Source organism: Vipera ursinii (genome assembly GCF_947247035.1).
Source record: "Vipera ursinii genome assembly, chromosome: Z".
Taxonomy (NCBI): Eukaryota; Metazoa; Chordata; class Lepidosauria; order Squamata; family Viperidae; genus Vipera; species Vipera ursinii.
Genome location: NC_139517.1, coordinates 56,788,008 through 56,810,206, shown reverse-complemented (window position 1 = coordinate 56,810,206; position 22,199 = coordinate 56,788,008). Strand labels below are relative to the sequence as shown.

General features: G+C 42.2%; 1 protein-coding gene across 5 annotated transcripts in view; it reads right to left on the bottom strand.

Moving 5' to 3' along the window:
• Positions 1–602: 602 nt before the first annotated feature.
• Positions 603–22,199, bottom strand: part of GRB10 (growth factor receptor bound protein 10) — a 332,636-nt gene continuing 311,039 nt past the window's right edge. For 4 of the 5 annotated variants that reach the window (XM_083377121.1, XM_083377119.1, XM_083377120.1 and 1 more), the window contains 4 exons: positions 20,584–20,650; positions 17,770–17,857; positions 16,647–16,740; positions 603–4,368 (listed from right to left, as the gene is read on the bottom strand). In XM_083377121.1, coding sequence (XP_083233247.1) covers positions 4,222–4,368; positions 16,647–16,740; positions 17,770–17,857; positions 20,584–20,650 — 396 coding nt within the window. In that variant the 3' untranslated portion in view covers positions 603–4,221. The remainder of the gene's footprint in view (positions 4,369–16,646; positions 16,741–17,769; positions 17,858–20,583; positions 20,651–22,199) is intronic. The other variant, XM_083377123.1, reaches the window with a different exon arrangement.

Here is a 22,199-nt window from a genome sequence, read left to right as displayed (position 1 = left end):
TATATATATATATATATATATATATATATATATACACATATGTTTTCGTAGATTCTCGCGGGTGTCTGTATGTGTAGATCTAGAGTCTCGGGTTTCTTCCCGCGTTCCTTTCATCTTCAGAAAGTTGTGGCGACGTTTCGACGAAATCCCATCCGTCATCATCAGGCCGGAGTGTTCCTCCTGCTGCTTCCAGGAGCAATGCGTGGTCTGGCTGTTCCTTTATTTCCAACTGCCGGTGGGGCTGTGTTCTGACTGGGAGGAGGTGTGGCTGCTTTCTGATTGGGTGGGGGTGTCCTCCGACTGGGTGGAGGCGTGGTTGCCTTCTGATTGAGTGGAGGCGTGGCTGTCTTCTGATTGGGTGGATGCGTGGATGTCTTCTGATTGGTTGGAGGCGTGGCTGTCTTCTGTTTGGGTGGGGTGTGTTCTGAATGGGTGGGGTTTTTTGTTGTGTTGTGATATCCTGAGTGTTGTGATTTGGTGTCCTGAGGAGTGGGCTGTGTAGTGGCCTCCAGAGCTTTGGTTTGGCTCCGAGTTCGAGGACCTGCTACGTATCTCTGGTATGGGTCAGTATATATATATACATACATATAATATTAAGTTGATGATTTCTTATATATTCTATATCTTTTAACAGCAGATGCTCTGAAAGTAGCTTAACCCTTTTAATTAAAAAGAATACAATGGATTCATGTATATAACATTCAGGTAAATTGCTAATTTGCTCCGGTATTGCCTACAACTCCAGTATTGCATTGGTAATTTGTCCCTTTGAAAAAACAAAATGAAGCCTGACTAGCAATATAAAATGAATACCATTGTTTTAATGTTTATTTCTAAACATTTAAGGGTAAGAAATATAACCATTTTTGTACAAAAATACCTAAAAATAACAATTAAGTTCACTAGTCAAAAAAAAAGAAAAAGAAAAGCTACTTACAATATGAACCAATGCATACTGAACTGTGTCCCTTAAGTTAATAATTTTTGCATTCCCTGATAACTTTTATTTAATTTTACAGTCACAATAAAATCTTGTGGTATGATAATATAGATTATGCTAAGCAAGTTTTGCCACTAGAAAGGTGCATTGGTTGGTCAAAATGGTCAGGTACTTAGTGCAGAAAAGTTAGACAAAACAATCTAAAAATAGAGGCACATTTTTCTTCAAGATTAATTCAACAAATAAAAAAGTGGTACTTTAAAAAAACAGAAATAATATAATTTATCTTTTTTTAAAAAAAATACCAAATGGTTTGGCATTTTCCTTCTTAACATATTACAAGATGCTGTATGGCATATTTTATTTACAAAACAATCACAGGCAAAAATAAAATAAAACCAACAGGCTCCAAAAAGAACCCTGAGCATCTCTCCTTACATTCATGTCATTTAAATATCTTTTTTAAAAAAATCAAATTTCCTTCAACCCTTGTTTCCTAAGTTGTCAGACAGCTGTATCTGTTGGTAATGTTCAAGATGGGTTAGATTGTACATTTCTAACAAAGGGAAGAAATGCAATAATTATGTGCTCAAGTAATTCTAAAGATAGTACAAAATAGTCTGCCCTGTTCATTCAAATTTATAATAAGATATATTGTCAAATTCAATTAAATGCAATTTTTATAACATGAAGCTATTGCTGGGAAACTGAACAATTGGAGCTACTGAAAAATAACTTAATTTCTGACTCAAACAACTTCACTTAAATTTGCAAATCAGTATTTTGAAAATAATTCTGTTTAAGTCCATTTTACGAATATGCAATATTAAGTCAACTTATATTAGTTTATCTTATAGCTGTTTATAAAATATGTAAAATGTAATAATCAAAGTATTTCTAACAAAAATCAAGTTTCTTCATTGTATATATAGATATTTCATAGGAAAACCCCTATTAGATTTGTTCTGTAAATTAAAATACCGTATTTTTTCATCACTATGGAAACTCAAGCTAGTTATATTGTTTTAGGCTAATCTCAACAGTATATGATTACCTTGTGAATAAATAACTGTACTCAATGTCAACTGTTCATATTGCTATTAGTTACATGCAATAATTAGTATTAATTAATATCAATATAAAGGTTCAAGACTCCTGGAGCGACAGAGAAGTAATTCTGAACATTCATAGGCTGGAACATACTTCTTGATACATAAAACACTTCCTATATGCACTTGACCATCATCCTCAAAACACAATAATCATAATCATTGACCTTAATTAAGTGCAAGCTATCAATTAAAGAAGTATTGCTATGTAAACATGGAAAAGCTGAAATATTAAGCATTGCCTTGATTCCATTGTTATTATATTCTCCACACGGTATATCTCCATGTACACAGTTATGCGGAATTAGAAAACATGAGCCAATATCAGTACATTGACAGATATCTCACTTTAGTGGCATATATTTTTATTAGCTACATTTACAGCTAGAAAGCTGTGCCTTTCAAAAGAAGTAAAGCATTATTTGTTCTGCATAACTATGTACAAATTAACATTCTAAGTGTATGGTTTTAGGAAGCCTAAACCAGGACTCATAGTAAGATGATGAACTAGGATTTGAAGCAAGTTTTCTCTAGTCGTTACAGATACTGGCATGTAAATTTTAGTGCACAAATCCCAAAGCATCAATTGTCTGAGCTGTCAATGGCATGTCCTTCAATGGCCGAGACAGCTGGATATATAATTTCCAAATAAAAATGATTTATCCAGTTACTGCACTGCTGCATGTGTATTGCTCTCTTTTACAGCTAGACTGAAATAGACAGAGAGAATGTGAAGCAGTACCAGATGGATGATTTCCACAGTTTTGAACAAACTCACAGTGTAATTTTTGGCAATCCAGCAGCATGTTATCAGACTGCATTTCTCAATATTTACTTTACTGAAAATCATATTTATCATGTCATCATGTAGGAAAAGTATATCCATGCTGATGGAAGATTCAATATCTAGCTATAATTAAAGATTGAGAATGTTATATGAACACTTCTCCTTTTCTTTCACTTTTGATTCTACTTATAATTTGTGTAACCCCAACAATAATATTTTAATTAAGCAAAGAAACATAAAATCAGAATTGTGTTTTGGTTATTAGAAAACACACATCCAGACAAAAAATAATTGGAAGGAACATACAGACTTTACAAAGCACTCTTAAATTCCTAACCATAGTTAGAAGACTAGGCAGTATTATATGTGCAATGGAGCTATATCATACATTCTGAAGAGTGAAGGAAATAATGCTAAAAATAGCAAACACTGATTTGTTTTATGCCAAGTAGACTACATAAATGACAATCTATTCCCTCCCATCAAAACATAAAAAGAAAAAAGGCAGATGATTCCAAATACATATAGTATCATTCAACACTAAACTGGCTACTGATAGTGGATTTTCTCCTGGCATATATGCAGAAAGAGGGCCTCCAGCAGACTGGGAAGGAGGGAGGCAATTGAAACAATTCAAAACATCTGTGCATAAAAGAGTCCTCTTTCAGACACACGGTCATTATATTAAAAAGCATATACTAGTAGTGGGATATTTTTCCATCTCCGAATTGTCTCCATGTTGTTTCTTCAACATAAATGGTGGAGCATTTCATTTCAAAAGGGAGAAGCTATTTTTTGACTTTTAAATTATAATTAGACTGAAGCAAATTACTCAATATATAATTTGGAATACCCAAATCAGGCATCAATTTAAAAACTATCATTTAATATAGGCTAAATATAATTTTCAAAAGGAGTGCAAAAAAATTGAAAGAGAGAGGGAGAGAGAGAGGAATATAAAGAAAGCAAACAATAAAAAAGAAAGAAAATACTCATTTAAATTGTCAAGATTAATCCAGGGTAAGAGTTCATTTCAATAATTTTGCTTCAAAAACCTGACACTATTATGGGGCAAGCCAAGGGACAATTTCCAGTTTTGTTTAGTGTTTTTAAATAACTTTCCCCAGTTTGGGAGGGGGAGGGGAAGGGCTGCTAAGACACTCATCAGAAATCAGGCATAGGATTTAGACAAAAGAGCCAAATCTTGGACTGTTGGCATCCGTTCAAGCATCCCTTTCCAAGGCCCCTAATTTTGATGGTACACTTTGTTCCTCAAAAGCAATTACAAGTTGGCTTAATGTCCCAGGGTCAACTTTCTTCAATAATACTTCTCTTCCAACTCCAGTCTTGGACAAACCAGTCATCACCATGGACTGGCACAGAGGTCACAAGGCCACCCGGATGCAGTGATGTTTGAGTTTACAAGGCAAAACTCCCTTGTTTAATTGATAGAATTCAACAAGCTGTATTAGGTCAGTGAATTTGGTGCTGCCATCATCTAGACTGAAAAATATCTGTCCGTCATCTTCACACTTGAAAAATGAAAATGAAACAAAAATAAAATACTAAAGACAGAAAACAAATTATTCAAAAAGGAGTGTTAAAATATCTCAAGCAGTATGTGTATCCCCCTATTCATTTCATTACCTTTACCTCCTAGCTTTTTTCTTTCCTGCATACTGCAGGCCCTGAAGCTACATGAATTCCACAATTCTAAGATTTCTGTAGAATTACAATTAAGTCAAACAAATCAGATTAGAGTTCTCAATTAAGGCACAAATGACCAGGCTCAATTTGCCCTACTTTGAACACAGTGTGAAAGACCTATGCAAATTCCAAATTCTTTTTGGAATTATGATGAAAAAATTCAACCTCAATCTCATCAGCCACCAGCATAATTGTCTAGAGAAGAAACTTATGCTGGGGAAGGTGGAAGGAAAGAGAAGTAGAGCAGAGTTCCTCAACCTTTCTGGGTTGCTGCCCCGAAGGGGGGGGGAGAGGGGGAAAAAAGGGTCTGGGTCTGGGGGGAAGCAGATGCATGTGCACGTGCATGTGTGCACATAAGCACCTGTGTGAGGCTCTGAGTGTTTACATGAATGGGGCTGCAAGCACCCACAAAACTCATTCACCAGCCAGCCACTCATGTGGCCCAGTTGCGCATAGGGCATGGACCACTAGCGGGGATCCCTGAAGTAGATGATGAATAGCAGCCAGGTAGTTGAACTCAGTTACAGCAACAGTGGGTGCCCACTTGGGAGACCTGAAGAACCACATTAGAAATAGTTCATCATGGAGAAAATCCATCTGTGCAATCACTGAGAGTTGACACTAAGTTGATTTCACAAAATCAATTAAAATGACCTCTTTCCAAAGTATTAAGCAACTTAAGGTTAAGCAACTTAAGATCAATCAGTTCCAGTAAAGGGCCATCCAGTAAAGGGCCATCAATACAGCATTTAAAGTTAAGAAATAAAGGAATGTACAGAATGTACAGAAAGTCTACATTCCCTTTTAATATTGTTGAAATGTATCAAAGATCAAATGAAGATAAATCACTTCAGAATTATTTCCATCTTTAATATAAACTGTGCAATTCAACTGAAAAACAAACTGAAGCAATCTGAGGGGGAAATTAACAATAAAAAATTTACAATAATGAGGTTGCATACATAAGTGTGTATACTCTTAAACTAATACTTTGCTGAAGCACTTTTTATGACAAATTCAGTGTTTGGGGAAAGGAGCCAACTGGTATGGCACATCTTGCCTTGGGAATCTTTGCCCAGGGTTCCTTGCAAAAGAACTCCAAAACTGTCAGATTGCAAAGGGATCTTCTGTGCTCAGATTTCTTCAGGCCACCCCACAAATTTTCAGTTGGATTCAGGTCTGGGCTCTTGCTGGGCTATTCCAAAACTTTGATCTTCTTCTGGTGAAGTTATGTTGAAAGGTGAAATTCCTTTTCATCTTAAGCATTTTAGCAGAGGCTTAAAAGTTTTGTGCCAAAAATTGACTGATATTTGGAACTGATTACAATTTCCTCCACCTTGATTAAAGGCCCATTTCCAGCTGAAGAAATGAGGCCCTAAAGCATAATTCTGCCACCAACATGCTTCACGGTGGGCACGGTGTACTTTTGGTGATGCACAGTATTGTTTTTGCACCAAACATACTTTTTGGAATTATGATGAAAAAGTTCAACCTCAGTCTCATCGGACTATAGCACATTTCCCAGCTTGCTTTTGTCAGATCTGATGTACATTTTTGCAAAATGAAACCAGGATTGGATATAATATATCAAAGATAGGTCAATAATTTACAACAGATTTATAGTTTAAAATTTTTGACAGGGCCTGTTTTGCATCGGTTGAAAACTTACGTTGTAGTAATGTAGTAATTGGTATTCCATTAGGGGAGATATGTGTGTTTGTGTGTATGTTGGTCACAGCACAAATATATGATCAATGCAAGAGATTATTGTCACACATAGTGGACAACATATACCTGCCATATTTTCTCCACTTGTTGATGACTTTTTTACTTGGAAATTGTTTTGTACCCTTCTCCTAACTGATACCTTCCAAGAGTGAGATCCTTTTGATGCTCTGTAAGCTCTTTGCAGACCATGGCTGTTGCTACAAGAATCCACTGAGTAAATAACAGAAAAATCCTACTGGCACAGCTGAACTTTATGTGGGCTTGATCAGAGTCACTTTAATTAATGACAGACTATTATTTACCATAAGTTTGAATGTGATTAGTTAATTCTGAACACAATCATATCTCTATTTATAAAAGGGTATGAACACTTATGCAGCCACATTATTCTAGTTTTTTATTTTTATTCCCCACTAAACATTTTCAATTTGCTTTTCAATATCCACTGTATATGTATATGTGTGTGTGTGTATACACACATACACACACACACAACTTGAATCCCAGGTGCATTCATTTAAAATCCAATAAAGCTACTGATCTCCGGGATAGAGAAAAACTTTTTTAATCACTGAACTTTCATCAATCCACTGTTGACATCGTCAAGGTAAGAGCTAATGGCTGAAAGAACCTGCTTTTGTAGGTAACTGCAATTACGTTGGGGAAACTGTTAAACATCTCTGGACTAGAGTCCATGAGCACAAGTTAGCAGTTGGATGTCATGAACAACATTCCCAGGTATGGGTGCACACAGCTGAGAATGACCATACATTTGATTTTGTGGTGGCTGAGGTCATTGCCCAAGACTTCAGGAAAAGTGGCCGATTATTAAAGGAAGCTTAGCTATCGGATCGATACTCGATCAATCAACATGTGGAACTGTTACCAGCGTATCAAACATTGAGAAGCCACAAACAGCTGTGCAGAGAATCAGAGCGGGCAAATTGTTTACCACTTCTTGCCGCACGAGCAGAAACATGAAACAGCAAGCTCGCTTACCCATTGAGCGGCAGAATGCCACAATGAGCAGGGGGAAGGAAGCACCAGTGGAACCCACCACAAGACTAAAAGAAAGTCAGTAGACCAACACAACCAAGATGAATCACATGGTGAAAGGATCAGCAATGGACACAGCTGTGTGGCAGATTGACAGCACGGCTGGACGGGACGATAGGGGGAGTGATCCGGCAACGCCGCTGAACAGCTGAGTGCTACAGAATGGATGCAATCAGCAGGCGGGGTGGACGGGGGGAGGGAAAACATCAAAACCGAAGTGGATACCAGAATGTGTGACAAAACTAGAAGCAATATGACCAACTGTGGGAGAACGAGGGGCAAGTAGACCAGTTATGCACTCTATGACCAGAGCATTAAACATAGGACCTGGGACCTTTTCAATGCCATCCTCGGACCTCTGGGTGGCAAGGCTCCGTTGAAGACAGCCATTTCGGCTGTCAGCCCTGTTGTCTCCGTAAAGGTGCCAAAAACAGCGACGATCAGCTGTTTGGCAGCTCGGAAACCAGCTCCTTGGGAGAAGAGGAGGGGGTGAGCGCCCAGGCAGGGGTAGAGCTCCCCTAGACCGCCAGAGTTGAAACTCTGGTGGTTGAAGGGTGTGAGCCCCCCTGAAGCCTGAGTTTGCTCCAGACTCCGGGACGCCTCTGCTTCAAGGCTTTGGAGCAGAGCAGGATGCTGCAACCATCCCTGCCAGCAAGAGTGAACTGTCTAAGAATATGACTATAGAACAAAAGGTTGCTTTAGAAGAGTTAACGGGATTCTAAATAGTTAAAAAGATTAAATATTTGGGGGTTTATCTGTCAGCTTCAAATGTGAAGTTATATAAGAATAATTATGAAATGTTATGGGTAAAAATACAAAAAGAATTAGATAGTTGGAAGAAATTACAACTATCTTTATTGGGAAGAATTGCAGCAGTGAAAATGAATGTTTTGCCAAAATTTTTATTTCTGTTTCAAATGATACCTATACTTAAAAAGGATTTAAATTTGGAGGAATGGCAAAAAGGTATTAATAAATTTGTTTGGGCAGGTAAAAAGCCACGAGTTAAATTTAAGATAATGCAAGATACGCGTGAAAGAGGTGGTCTTAAAATGTCTAATTATACTATGAGGCTGCTGCTTTGTCATCGATAAGTGACTGGTTTAATTTAACACAAGGGAGATTATTAAATCTTGAGGGTTATGATTTGTTATTTGGTTGGCATGCATATCTATTATATGATAAAAAGGTGGATAACGTGTTTAAGATACATATATTAAGGTATGCTCTGTTGCGAGTCTGGAAAAAGTATAGACATAAGTTAAATTATAAGATACCAATTTGGACAATACCTAAACATGCAATAGAAAATATAAATGTGGGATTTAAACATGATGAGACTACATATAAGCAAATCTTAAGTTTAGAAAGGAATGTATGGCAATTAAAGCCATATAATATTCTAAAAGATTGTACAAACTTGGTTCCAGTATGGGCAGTTACAGGCAAGATGGAAAGAGGATCAGAAAGTTGGTTTTTCGATGATTGATGAAAATTTGGTAAAACAAATTAGAGATCTAGGTCAAGCACATATAAAAAGGATATATAATGCATTGATAGAAATCGACTCAGAAACGGAACTTGTTAAAGATTGTATGATAAAGTGGGCCCAGAATTTTCAAGAGGTTATAACAATGGATACTTGGGAAAAGATTTGGGTTAGAAATGTAAAATTTACACAGGCCCAAAATTTAAGAGAGAATTTTTATAAAATGTTTTATAGGTGGCATTTAGATCCTAAAAAACTAGCAAGTATGTATCCGAATTGTCAGCCCAGATGCTGGAGGTGTGGTTGCGAGGATGCAACGTATTTTCATATATGGTGGACTTGTAAAAAAGTTAAAGATTTTTGGATTAAAATTTGGTGGAATATGCAAAAGATATTTAAGAAAAGGATAAAGTTTTCTCTGCAGTTGTTTTTGTTGGGTATTATTACAGATGCTACTGTTATAGACATTAAATTGATGTTGAATTTAATCATGGCAGCAAGACTTTTAGTAGCACAATATTGGAAGAAGGAAGAACTGCCGACTATAGAAGAGTGGACTTTGAAAGTTTCTAACTTGGCGGAAAAGATATCAGCATATTTGAAAGAACAATCGCAACAGAGATATATTGTGGAATGGAGAAGATGGATTGAATATATTCAGAATAAATACGGGACTAAAAAGTTTCATCTAGCATTTGAATGAGTAGGGGATTTTTATGATGCATAATTAGTTATCTGTTATTACTTATTAATATTATGACTATGGTGAGTTAAAGTGCAATAGAATTTAATGTTTTATTTTTGTTCATTACTTCTCCACCCTCATCGCGTCCGCAGATAATCGCCCGGCCGCCTTGTTTAGGGTGACTCGCTCACTTCTTAATCAGGAGGTGAGGGAGGATCCCTTGCAGGGTCGTGCCGAGGAATTTAGTCAACATCTGTCGGATAAAATCGCTCGGATTCGGACCAGTTTGGACTCCAGCTGGGCAGAGTCAGGCGATCAGGACACGGGCGGTCTTGTCAATGTTATCTGGGAAGAGTTTGATTCTGTGACCCCTGATGAAGTGGACAGGATTATGGGGAGGCTGAGCTCCTCCACATGTTTGTTGGACCCGTGCCCTTCCTGGCTGGTTTATGCAGCTAGGGAGAGGACACGAGGCTGGCTCCAGGCGGTTATATCTGCTTCCTTGAGTGAGGATTATTTCCCCACTGTCTTGAAGGAGGCGGTGGTGAGACCTCTCCTCAAGAAGCCTGCCTTGGACCCAGCTGTTTTGAACAACTTTCGTCCAGTCTCCAACCTTCGCTTTCTTGTGAAGGTTGTCGAGAGTGTGGTGGCGCATCAGCTCCCTCTGGTCCTGGATGAAGCGGATTATCTGGACCCCTACCAATCGGGTTTCAGGCCCGGGTACAGCACAGAGACAGCATTGGTCGCTCTGGTGAATGATCTCTGGAGGGCTCGGGATAGGGGATATTCCTCTGTCCTAGTCCTATTAGACCTCTCGGCGGCTTTCGATACCATCGACCATGGTATCTTGCTGCGGCGTCTCAGGGGATTGGGAGTGGGAGGCACAGTTCTTCAGTGGTTCTCCTCCTATCTCCTGGGACGCACGCAGTCGGTGTTGGCAGGGGGACAGAGATCGGCCCCTGGGTCTCTCATTTGTGGAGTTCCTCAGGGGTCTCTTCTCTCGCCTCTCCTGTTCAACATCTATATGAAACCGCTGGGTGAGATCATTCGTGGTTTTGGAGTTGGGTATCATCAGTATGCCGATGATACCCAACTTTTCTTTTCGACCCCAAACCACCCCAGTGATGCCCTCGCTGTGATGTCCCGTTGCCTGGAGGCGGTTCGGGTCTGGATGGGGAGGAACAGACTTCAACTCAACCCTGACAAGACTGAGTGGCTGTACATTCCGGCATCCCGGGACATTCAAAATGTTCCATCTCTTTCTATGGGGGGTGAGCTCTTACCCCCCGTGGATAGGGCTCGCAACTTGGGAGTCCTCCTAGATTCACGGCTTACCCTGGAAGATCATATAGTGGCCGTGACTAGGGGGGCTTTCGCCCAGGTTCGCCTGGTGCGCCAGTTGCGGCCCTATCTGAACCGGGATGCCCTGTGTGCGGTCACTCATGCGCTCGTGACCTCTCGCCTTGACTACTGTAATGCTCTCTACATGGGGCTTCCCTTGAAGACCACTCGGAGGCTCCAACTGGTACAGAATGCGGCCGCGAGAGTTGTCTTGGGAGTTTCCCGGTACTCCCATGTTACACCTTTGCTCCGCGAGCTGCATTGGTTACCAGTTGTCTTTCGGGTGAGGTTCAAGGTTTTGGTAACAATCTTTAAGTTCTTACATGGCATGGGTCCGGGATACCTCAGGGACCACCTGCTGCCGGCGTCAACTCCCCTCCGCCCTGTGCGTTCCCACAGAGAGGGCCTCCTCAGGGTGCCGCCAGTCAGGGAATGCCGACTGGTGGCCCCCAGGGGGAGGGCCTTCTCTGTGGGCGCTCCGGCATTATGGAACCAACTGCCGGTGGAGCTCCGGATGGCACCAGACCTCCGAACTTTCCGTCGTGACCTGAAGACCCACCTATTTGAAATAGCTGGTCTGGCCTGACGGGGATGGGTTTTAATAGTTGTTTTAGATTTGTTCACTGTTTTTAACTGGGCATGGGTTTAATCTTTTTTTTTAATTTTTGTATTGTCTTTTTTATATATGCCCTGTGAACCACCCTGAGTCCCCACCAAGGAGAAGGGCGGTATATAAATTAAATAAAACTGAAACTGAACTGAAACTGTTGTTAGCATATTTTAGCCTATGTTGTATCACTATACCCTGTATTCAGCTCTGGGAAGTCGGGGAGGGGGGAGGGGAGGGGAGGGTTGGGGAGAGGGGAGGGGGAGGAGGGAGTTTTTTGTATTTAAAAATGTTTGTAAAACTTTTAAATAAAAAAAATTCCATCCTCCTGGATTGCTTCTGTCTGTTTTCATCTGTCGGCACCCTTTATTGTCTGATTTTTTACTGTTTTCCTTTCTGTATGCCTGCATACACTACAGCAGAACTCTACTCGCTGTGGGATTCCCACCTCTTGCAGGAGCATCCATCTTTTCTACGGAAGATCTCCCTTGATGACAGGTCGTGGGACCCCGAGAGTATGCTGCAAAGAGGAGCCTGAGGGGATTTTTACAAAGACTTTTAAACAAATTTTTAAGGTGATCCAGGAGGGAGGAAGTTCAAGGGATCCAGAGTGAACTTGGGGGAGTTCGACCTGGACAGCAGTCCAGACCATCACGGGGGGGGAGCAGGGGGTTGGGGAGGATGTAGCTCCAAGGGGGAGGGTCTTTTTATTCTGATGGTATTGGCAAGGGCAGAGAGTGTGGGAGCAGAGGTCTTGTCACCGCTGTCTTCAAGCAGTGGCCTGTTCCCTCCCTCATTGCTCTTCTTGCTCCCCCGGGGGCACAGGATTGCAGGACCCTGGGCTCAGGTTGGTCTATATTAATGCCAGGTCCATGGTGAACAAGCTCCCCTCATACAGGATCTTATTGAGGAGGAGAACGCAGACCTGGCTTGCATCATGGAGACCTGGTTGGGCCAAGAGGGAAGCATCCCTCTCTCAGAATTATGCCCACCAGGTTTCCGGGTGTTTCACCAACCGCGGGCCCAGGACAGGGGCAGGGTGGTGGTGATTATTATTAGGGAGAGTCTTTGCCTACGAGAGGCCACTGTCCCTCAGATAGGCGGGTGTGAGTCTCTCCTCTTGAAGTGGGGTCCTGGAGTTCAGTTGGGCCTATTGATCACGTGCATGTCTCCCAGCTGTGTGTCATTGGCCCTGCCCAAGCTTCTTGATGTCTTGTCTGGGTTGGCGATTGATTTCCCCAGGCTTATAGTTCTGGGGGACTTCAATCTGTCTTCTGTGGGTGAGGCATCTGAGTTGGCTCGGGAGTTCATGACTTCCATGACGGCCATGGACCTGACTCAAATAATTCAGGACCCGACTCATAGTGGAGGGCACACACTCAACCTGGTTTTTATCTCTGGGCAGTGGATTAATGATCTGGGTAGGGGGGACTTAACCATCCAACCCCAGTCATGGTCCGATCATTTCCTTCTCCAGCTAGACTTTCAGTGCACCATCCCCTGCTGCTGAGAGGCGGAGCCTACTAGGTGGTTCCGCCCCAGGCGCCTGATGGACCCTGTAAGGTTCCAGACAGAGCTTGGGATATTTCCTGCCTCCCTTGCCCATGACTCGGCCGAGGCCCTAGTAGAAGCCTGGGAGAAGGCAGCTGCTGGGGCCCTGGATCAAGTTGTGTCTTTGTGGCCTCTGATCCGGTGCCGATCTTGGGTAGCCCCCTGGTTTACCGAGGGGCTCCGGGAGATGAAGCACCAGAAAAGACGCCTAGAGAGCTGTTGGGGGTGGAAATGGCATTGATCGCACTGGTGGATGATCTCTGGCGGGCCCGGGACAGGGGTTGTTCCTCTGTCCTGGTCCTACTTGACCTCTCAGCGACTTTTGATACCATCAACCATGATATCTTGCTGCGATGGCTCGAGAAGTTGGGAGTGGGAGGCACTGTTTTATGGTGGTTCTACTCCTACCTCTTGGGCCATTCGCAGTTTGTATTGGCAGGGGGACAGAGATCTACCACGAGACCCCTTACTTGTGGGGTTCCTCAGGGGTCGGTTCTCTCCCCCCTCCTATTTAACATCTTTATGAAGCCGCTGGGTGAGATCATCCATGGCTTTGGGGTGAAGTATCAACAATATGTGGATGATACCCAGTTGTTTATCTCCACCCTGAGCCAACCCAGTGATGCCCTTGACGTGATGTCCCAGTGCCTGGAGGTGGTGCGGGTCTGGATGGGAAAGAACAGGTTCAGGCTCAACCCCTCCAAGACCGAGTGGCTGTGGATACTGGCAACTTGTGTTGTCCAACAAGTTCCATCAATTTTAATGGGGGGAGGTATTGCCCCTCTCAGAAAGGGCTCGCAACTTGGGTGTCATCCTGGATTCACGGCTCAATTTGAAAGATCATTTAACGGCTGTGACCAGGGGGCCTTTCACACAGGTTCGCCTAGTGCGCCAGTTGTGTCCCTTCTTGGACCAAGATGCCCTATGCACGGTTACTCATGCCCTTGTCACTTGTCACCTGGACTACTGCAATGCTCTTTACATGGGGCTGCCCTTGGAGAGCACCCGGAGGCTTCAGCTGGTGCAAAATGCGGCCGTGCGGGTGCTTATGGGAGTATCTTGGTACTCCCATGTTATGCCACTCCTGCGCGAGCTGCATTGGCTTCCGGTTGCCCTCCAGGTGAGATTCAAAGTGCTGGTAATAACTTTTAAAGCCCTACATGGCTTAGGCCCGGCGTACTTGCAAGACCACCTGCTGCCATTGTCAACTCCCCATCGCCCAGTTCGCTCCCACAGAGTCGGCCTCCTCAGGGTGCCGTCAGCCAGGCAATGCCAGCTGGCGACCCCCAGGGGGAGAGCCTTCTCAGTGGGCACGCCAACCCTCTGGAACGAACTACCCCTGGAGCTGCGGACAGCCCCTGACCTTCGGTCCTTCCACCGTGACCTGAAAACTTGGTGGTTTCAACAAGCAGGTCTGGACTGATTATGTATTTTAATTAGGTTTTATTAGGTTTTAAATTATTATGTAATCATTGTATTTATTTGTTTTATTCTCTTTTAAATTTTGTTCTATGTCTTTTTTTCCTTTTTTTAATTTTTACTTTGTGAGCCACCCTCACTCCTCAGGGAAAAGGGCAACATATAAATTTAAGTATATATATATATGTTTGTTTTCTGAGGTTTTCGCGGGTGTCTGTATATGGATCTTTGGTCATTCGGGTTTTTTCCCGCGTAGAATTGAAGGTGTAGGAGCAACGTTTCAACGGAATCCCATCCGTCATCCTCAGGCTGGTGGCTTCAGCTTCCTTCTTCTGTCCGATGTATGTGGTGGGGCAGGTGGTGCATGGGATTTTGTATACTCCTTGGTTTTCTAACCCAATTATGTCTTTGGGGTTTCTTAGGATGGTGGATATTTTTCTGTCTGTGTAGAATGCTGTTTTGATGTTGTGTTTTTGGAGGATCTTGCTGACCAACAGAAGAATAAGTGCACGCATTGAAGAGCACAGGAACTCACTCAGAAAGGGAGAACAAACTTCATCCCTGTTCCAACACTTTGAAGCCACGGGACGTGAAATTGATTTTAAAAAAACCAAAACTATCGCCAAAATTGAATATTTTAACAACAGAATAATCAGAGAAGCCATTGAGATAGAAAAACACCCCCACAGCATGAACAAACGAGATGATACCTCTCGCCTACCAGCCATTTGGAAACCTGCCTTGATTGACAGACGAGTCCCAACCACCAAGAATGATACCAGACCCAAACTCATGACAACATCACATGACATCACCACCACACAACCATTCAAAAAGCAAATCCGAACCCACAATGATAATGATGCACAACCACAAAACAGAAACCTAACTACAGCTGCAACATCAGCCACTTTAAACCCCTCCAAACCACACAATAAGCAAACTGACACCCACGATAAAAACATGGCACCACCACAAACACGAAGCCGAACAAAAGCAGCACAACTCACCAGCTCAGGTCTAAGGCTGGCAGCTGAGACCAGCCCATCCACTCAAAACACACCCCCACCCAATCAGAACACCACCCCCCATTCAAAACACACTCCCACCCAATCAGAACACACCTAATCCCCCACCCAATCAGAGCACACCTCCACCCACAGAACACACCCCCTCTGGCAGTTTAAAAAAGAGGAACAAACAGCCACCACCACATGCTTCTCCCAGAAGAAGGAAGCTGAAGCCACCAGCCTGATGATGACGGATGGGATTTCGTCGAAACTTTGCTCTTACACCTTCAACTCTACATGGGAAAAAACCCGAATGACCAAACATCCACATACAAACACCCGCGAAAACCTCAGAAAACATATATATATATATATGGATCCTTGGTTATTCGGGTTTTTTCCCGCGTAGAACTAAAGGTGTAGGGGCGACGTTTCGACGGAATCCCATCCGTCATCATCAGGCTGGTGGCTTCTGCTTCCTTCTTCTGGGAGAAGCATGTGGCTGTTTGTTCCTCTTTTTTACGTGGGAAAAAACCCGAATAACCAAGGATCCACATACGAACACCCGGGAAAACCTCAGAAAACATATATATATATATGCAAGCGAAGGGACGCGGTGGCTCAGTGGGTTAGGACGCTGAACTTGTCGATTGGAAGGTCGGCAGTTTGGCGGGTCGAATCCCGAGTGCTGCGTAGCAGAGTGAGCGCCTGTTACTCGTCCCAGCTTCTGCCAACCTAGCAGTTCGAAAGCACGTCAAAATGCAAGTAGAAAAATAGGGACCACTACGGTGGGAAGGTAACAGCGTTCCGTGCGCCTTTGGCGTCTAGTCATGCCGGCCACATGACCACGGAGACGTCCTCGGACAAGCGTTGGCTCTTCGGCTTTGAAACGGAGATGAGCACCGCCCCCTAGAGTCGGAACGACGACTTACACGCATGTGCGTGCGGGGGAGCCTTTACCTTTTTTATATATGCAAGCTATAAAAGCAGGTTCTTCCAGCCATTAGCTGTTACTTTGATGATGTCAACAGTGGATTGACGAAAGTTCAGTGATTAAAAATTTGTATATATATACAAACCATGCATCTAAGACTGATAAATCCTATACTTAAGTAACTGTCAATTTAATACTTTAGAAAAATTAAGAGGTCAGAAATAAATGCATATTCTGAAAGATATCATCATCCAGTACTACCTGAGTGGAATATTATACTTACTGGTAAAATCTGAAAATGTTTAATTTTTTGATGATGACACAATGTAAGTACAAATGCCTTTGGATTACTCTGGCTGTCCCGAAGAAGAAATAATCTACAAAATAACATTGTATGTTACTAACAGATTGACTATATAGTTCTTGAAAACAAACAATCCCACTGCTTTATAATATGAATACATAATATATTCCATGTCTATTTGTAAATAATCTAATATTACACTGATAAAAATAACATACAGAAAATATACATAAGATGCTGATATTCTATGTATGTTCAAGGATACAATATCAATTGTTTGATTTCTTGTGATGTGAACATTAAAGTGATATTGGAGTATTCCAACTCAATAAGCAAGCACATAGCAAAGGTTCTAATTTCAGTCTTGAAAGTATAGATGATCTGAATTGGCAAAGGACAGTTATTACTATTTGTTTTTCCAAGGATCTTATCCTATAGCAGTGATGGTGAACCTTTTAGAGACCGAGTGCCCAAATCACAACCCAAAACCCACTTATTTATTGCAAAGCGCCAGAGGCGCATCAGCATTATGATGCCCTCGGGGGTGGGGGCAGGGAGGCACTTCTGAGTGCCGCTTCTGGCACGCAAAAACCAGGGGTGGAAAAATGGGCCACCGTGCTGCAAGGCGCTGATACAAGGCGCTGCACCATGCAAGAATGGGGCAGGGCTAGTGGGTATCATGCAGGCACTAACCCTGCCCCATTTGCAGCATGCGCATGCTTGCAGCCCCGTGCACGCACTCATGCAAAATGCTTCCCCTCCCTTTTCTTCCAGTCCACCAATTGACAATGGTTGGTGACCTCTGCTCTACCACCTCTACTTGAGCTTGCTAGTCGGCCGCTTCAGCTGCTTTGTCCTGGGCGGGGCTCCTGCTCTGGGTGGCGGTGGCAGCCTGATGGACCTGCTGCTGCCAGCAGTGGTGTGTGTGCCAACAGAAAGGGCTCTGAGTGCCACCTCTGGCACGCGTGCCATAGGTTCGCCACCACTGTCCTATAGGCATCTTAAGGTGATTATGATGTAAATTTATTAGCACATTTATTTTAATGCTTCTACCAGGATTTATAGGCCATAGAATAAATAGTACCTAATTAAATATACCTACCCATCCACAAGACCCTGTTGTTTAATAATCCTGTGTGATTCTTCTCTTGAGATCCTTCCATGAAACCAGTGCTGTGTCCTATGAATAACTGATGAAGAAATAAATGGTTATAGCTGGTGTATTAAAAAATGTGTGTATATTACACTATGTGTTTTATCCTTGTTTATTATGTTCCTAACTGTAAGATTCAAATTATGATTTCTGGTGGGTTATACTATAAAAACAGAACAAGACAAAAACTATTTTTCTATTACATAACAAATGTTTAGCTATTATGAGCTCCCCAAAGTTACTTTCAGTGAGATAATGATTATAATTTGATATTTACATACAGGTGAAACTTGAAAAATCAGAATATCATGCAAAAGTTCATTTATTTCAGTAATGCAACTTAAAAGGAGAAACTAATATATGAGATACACTCATTACATGCAAAGCAAGATAGTTCAAGCCGTGATTTGTCATAATTGTGATGATTATGGCGTACAGCTCATGAAAACCCCAAATCCACAATCTCAGAAAATTAGCATATTACATGCAATCAATAAAACAAGGAGTGCACATAGAACAATATCAAACCTCTGAAAAGTATAAGCATGCATATGTACTCAGTACTTGGTTTGGGCCCCTTTTCCAGCAATTACTGCCTCAATGTGGCGTGGCATGGAAGCTATCAGCCTGTGGCACTGCTGAGGTGTTATGGAAGACCAGGATGCTTCAATAGCGGCCTTCAGCTCTTCTGCATTGTTCGGTCTCATGTCTCTCATCTTTCTCTTGGCAATGCCTCTATGGTGTTCAGGTCAGGCGAGTTTGCTGGCCAATCAAGCACAGTAATCCCACAGTCATTGAACCAGGTTTTGGTGCTTTTAGCAGTGTGGGCAGATGCCAAGTCCTGCTGGAAAATGAAGTCAGCATCCCCATAAAGCTCGTCTGCGGAAGGAAGCATGAAGTGCTCCAAAATCTCCTGGTAGACGGCTGCGTTGACCCTGGACTTAATGAAGCACAGTGGACCAACACCAGCAGATGACATGGCTCCCCAAATCAACACAGACTGTGGAAACTTCACACTGGATTTCAAGCATCTTGCAGTGTGTGCCTCAGTCCACTCCTTGTGAAAGTCCCCAACACTTTTGAATGGCCTTTTCCTGACAATCCTCTCCAGGCTGCGGTCATCCCTGCTGCTTGTGCACCTTTTTCTTCCACACTTTTCCCTTCCACATAACTTTCTATTAATGTGCTTTGATACAGCACTTGGGGAACATCCAACTTCTTTTGCAATTACCTTTTGAGACTTTCCCTCCTTATGGAGGGTATCAATGATGGTTTTCTGCACAACTGTCAGGTCAGCAGTCTTCCCCATGATTGTGATTCCTACTGAACCAGACTGAGAGACCTTTTAAAGGCTCAGGAACCCTTTGCAGGTGTTATGGCTTAATTAGCTGATTAGAGTGGGACACTTTGAGCCTAGAATATTGCACCTTTTCACCATATTCTAATTTTCTGAGATTGTGGATTTGGGGTTTTCATGAGCTGTAAGCCATAATCATCACAATTATGACAAATCACGGCTTGAACTATCTTGCTTTGCATGTAATGAATGTATCTCATATATTACTTTCCCCTTTTAAGTTGCATTACTGAAATAAATGAACTTTTGCACGATATTCTAATTTTTTGAGTTTCACCTGTAGACAGAACAGATGTGAGAATCACATAACATTTTTAATCCCATCTCTTACTGACCACTGTTCTTGCTATATCCTTCTGGCGTGCCCTGTTTTATACTTCTAGAAATACTATGAATCTTTTTTTAAGTGTCAAAAAGTATGTAATTAAGGAATTCATGTGGGTGACCAACTCAAATTTTGCAAATCCAGGTGGCATGCCACAGACTAAAAACAAAACATACAAACAATTTCAATTGACTTTTGAATTGATTTTTGTATTAATTTATATTAATTTTCTTTAATATAAATGGAGTCTTGAACATCTCCACTGATTTGTTTTATTTATTTATTTATCTATTTTATCTATTTATTTATCTATTTTATTTATTTATTTATTTATTTATTTATTTATTTATTTATTTATTTATTTATCTAGTCAGTTTGCTGTTTCATGACTGTAATAAAAATGGGATATAACACAAGCTTTTCTAAAATGACGTGAACTAAACTCAGAAATACTTCCACATAGGGAAGGTCTCTGCATCTGGATCTGTTGAATCTGATCAAGCTACAAATCATAAGCCAGAAAGTATAAGTTTCAGCAGAACAAATAATTATTTAAATTATAGATATCAGATACAATAGATACAGTATACTATTCTTATAAATAAATGTGTCTATGTAAAAAAATTTTTAAAAAAAATGAAGTAACATTTTTCTTCTGCTTACTACATAACATAAGCCAACATGATGAATTACTCCATTTTTTCTGTCCGTAAACTTAAAATTTTAAGAACCATTAACATTACACACACACACAATTCTAAGTACTATATATTAATAAACAGAATAAAATCTGTTTAGTAATCAACCCCACCAGGACCCAAAGCCCTAAAAGGAGAAAAGCCATTTAATGTTCAAGTAGTCCCCATTTTAAGAACAAATTCTCTCCACAAGATCTGTCCTTGAATTTGTAAGCCAGAACTCTTTTTGAGGAAGAGTTGGAAGCAAATACGAAAGATGAATTGTCTAACTTAAATAGAACAATTATTGCTCTGAATCAAGTTAAATGTGAAATCAAAATGCAGTGACTCAACTTTTACACCAAAATAAAAAGCCTAAACTTAGCAGGTGCCATTCTTCTTACTTGTGCTCAGCAAGGAAGGATGAAGTAGGCTTTGATTCCCCAAAATGTTCATTCTTGTGCTACGTTTCTGCAGAACAAAACATACAATTATTAAGCATTAGCAGCTGTATGGGGCAAAAAGCATAAAGTTTGACCTGGTTCCCTTAAAAGGAAAAAGAAACCCAGGTACAAAGCTGTAATGTATTGGGATTTTAGTTGAACTGCTTTCACGTGTCTTTTGAATGCTGCTTAAGGTTGCTCAATTGAGGTGTCTGTAACGGTCACTGACTAGCCAGATATGCAGTCTCCAAGAAGATCATTGTATGATTGGGGCGGGAATGGGTTCATTTAAACCTACTGGCCGCCACCTAGTGGCCAACCGTATAAGTACCTGTGCAGAAGCCTCTGATTCAGTTCTGTTCCTGTTCGCCTCAATAAAGCAATGTTCCTGTTTGCAACCTCTCGTCTCGCTTCCTGCCTCCAAATAACTCACTACACAACACTGGTGATGAAGGTGGGATCCTGCTCCTTTGGAAGAGCTGAAAGTCACTAGGGGATGAGGCCAGCAAAGAGCCTGGCAGGGAACGCATTCCCCCCACCTCGGTCAGCCTAGCAAGCCATGCTAGCAACCACCCGCCCTGCGGACCAGTCCCAGGGCCTACAAAAGAAGCAGGATGAGACAACGAGAGACCCGAGCCACAAAGACTTCCCGAAGATGGTTAAAGTCAGAAAGCTTGAGGAATTTGATGCTACTCACCCAGAGAGAGGGTCATCCTACATCTCAAGAGTAGAAAACTACCTCCGCGCCAACCAAGTCACCGAAGATGGCATGAAGGCCGCAACACTCCTCTGTGTCTGCGGGTCTGCAACCTTTGACATCACGGAAAACTTAGTTGCACCAGCACAGCTGGAGTCCATTACCTACGTGGGCCTGAATAAACGGCTCGGCGACCATTTCCAGCCCAAGCTGTTGGTAATTGCGCGGAGGCATGCCTTCAAACAACAAGTTCAACAACCCAGAGAGACAGCCACCGAATTCATCATGGCATTGAGACAAGCTTTGCGCCTGTGCCAATTTTCAGACTTGGATGAAAGGCTTCGAGACCAACTTGTCTGTGGACTATGGAGCAGAGAGTTGTAACAGAAACTTTTTGCAAAAGAGACTCTCTTGCTCCAGGAAGCCTTAAAAGAAGTCATGGCGGACGAAGCCGCCGATGGAGCTGTGAAGGCCATGAGGCCCACCAAAAGCACTCAGGATGAGGAAGCTGTCCACCATGAAGATGCCAAACTTCCAGAATACGTCGACTCTGACCATGAAGTTGACAAGATCCAAGGGCACCATGACAAGGAACTGAAGACTCCTTACAAGGCAGTTCCCTTTCCTCGGTTTTTGGGCTTTGATGGCCATCACCAATCAGCAGATTGCAGGTTCCGGACAGCCACGTGTCAGGCCTGTGGGTAAACCGACCACATCGTGTCAGTCTGCAGAGGTTGTCAGAAGGACTGCATGGTAGCTCGCCGTCCCCTTAAGCCCAAACTTCGGCTTCAAGTCGAGCTGCAAGGAATCCCTTGCAGGATGGAACTGGACATGGGTTCAGTGGTGCCCATCATTTCCCTGGAGACTTTCCAGTTTGTCT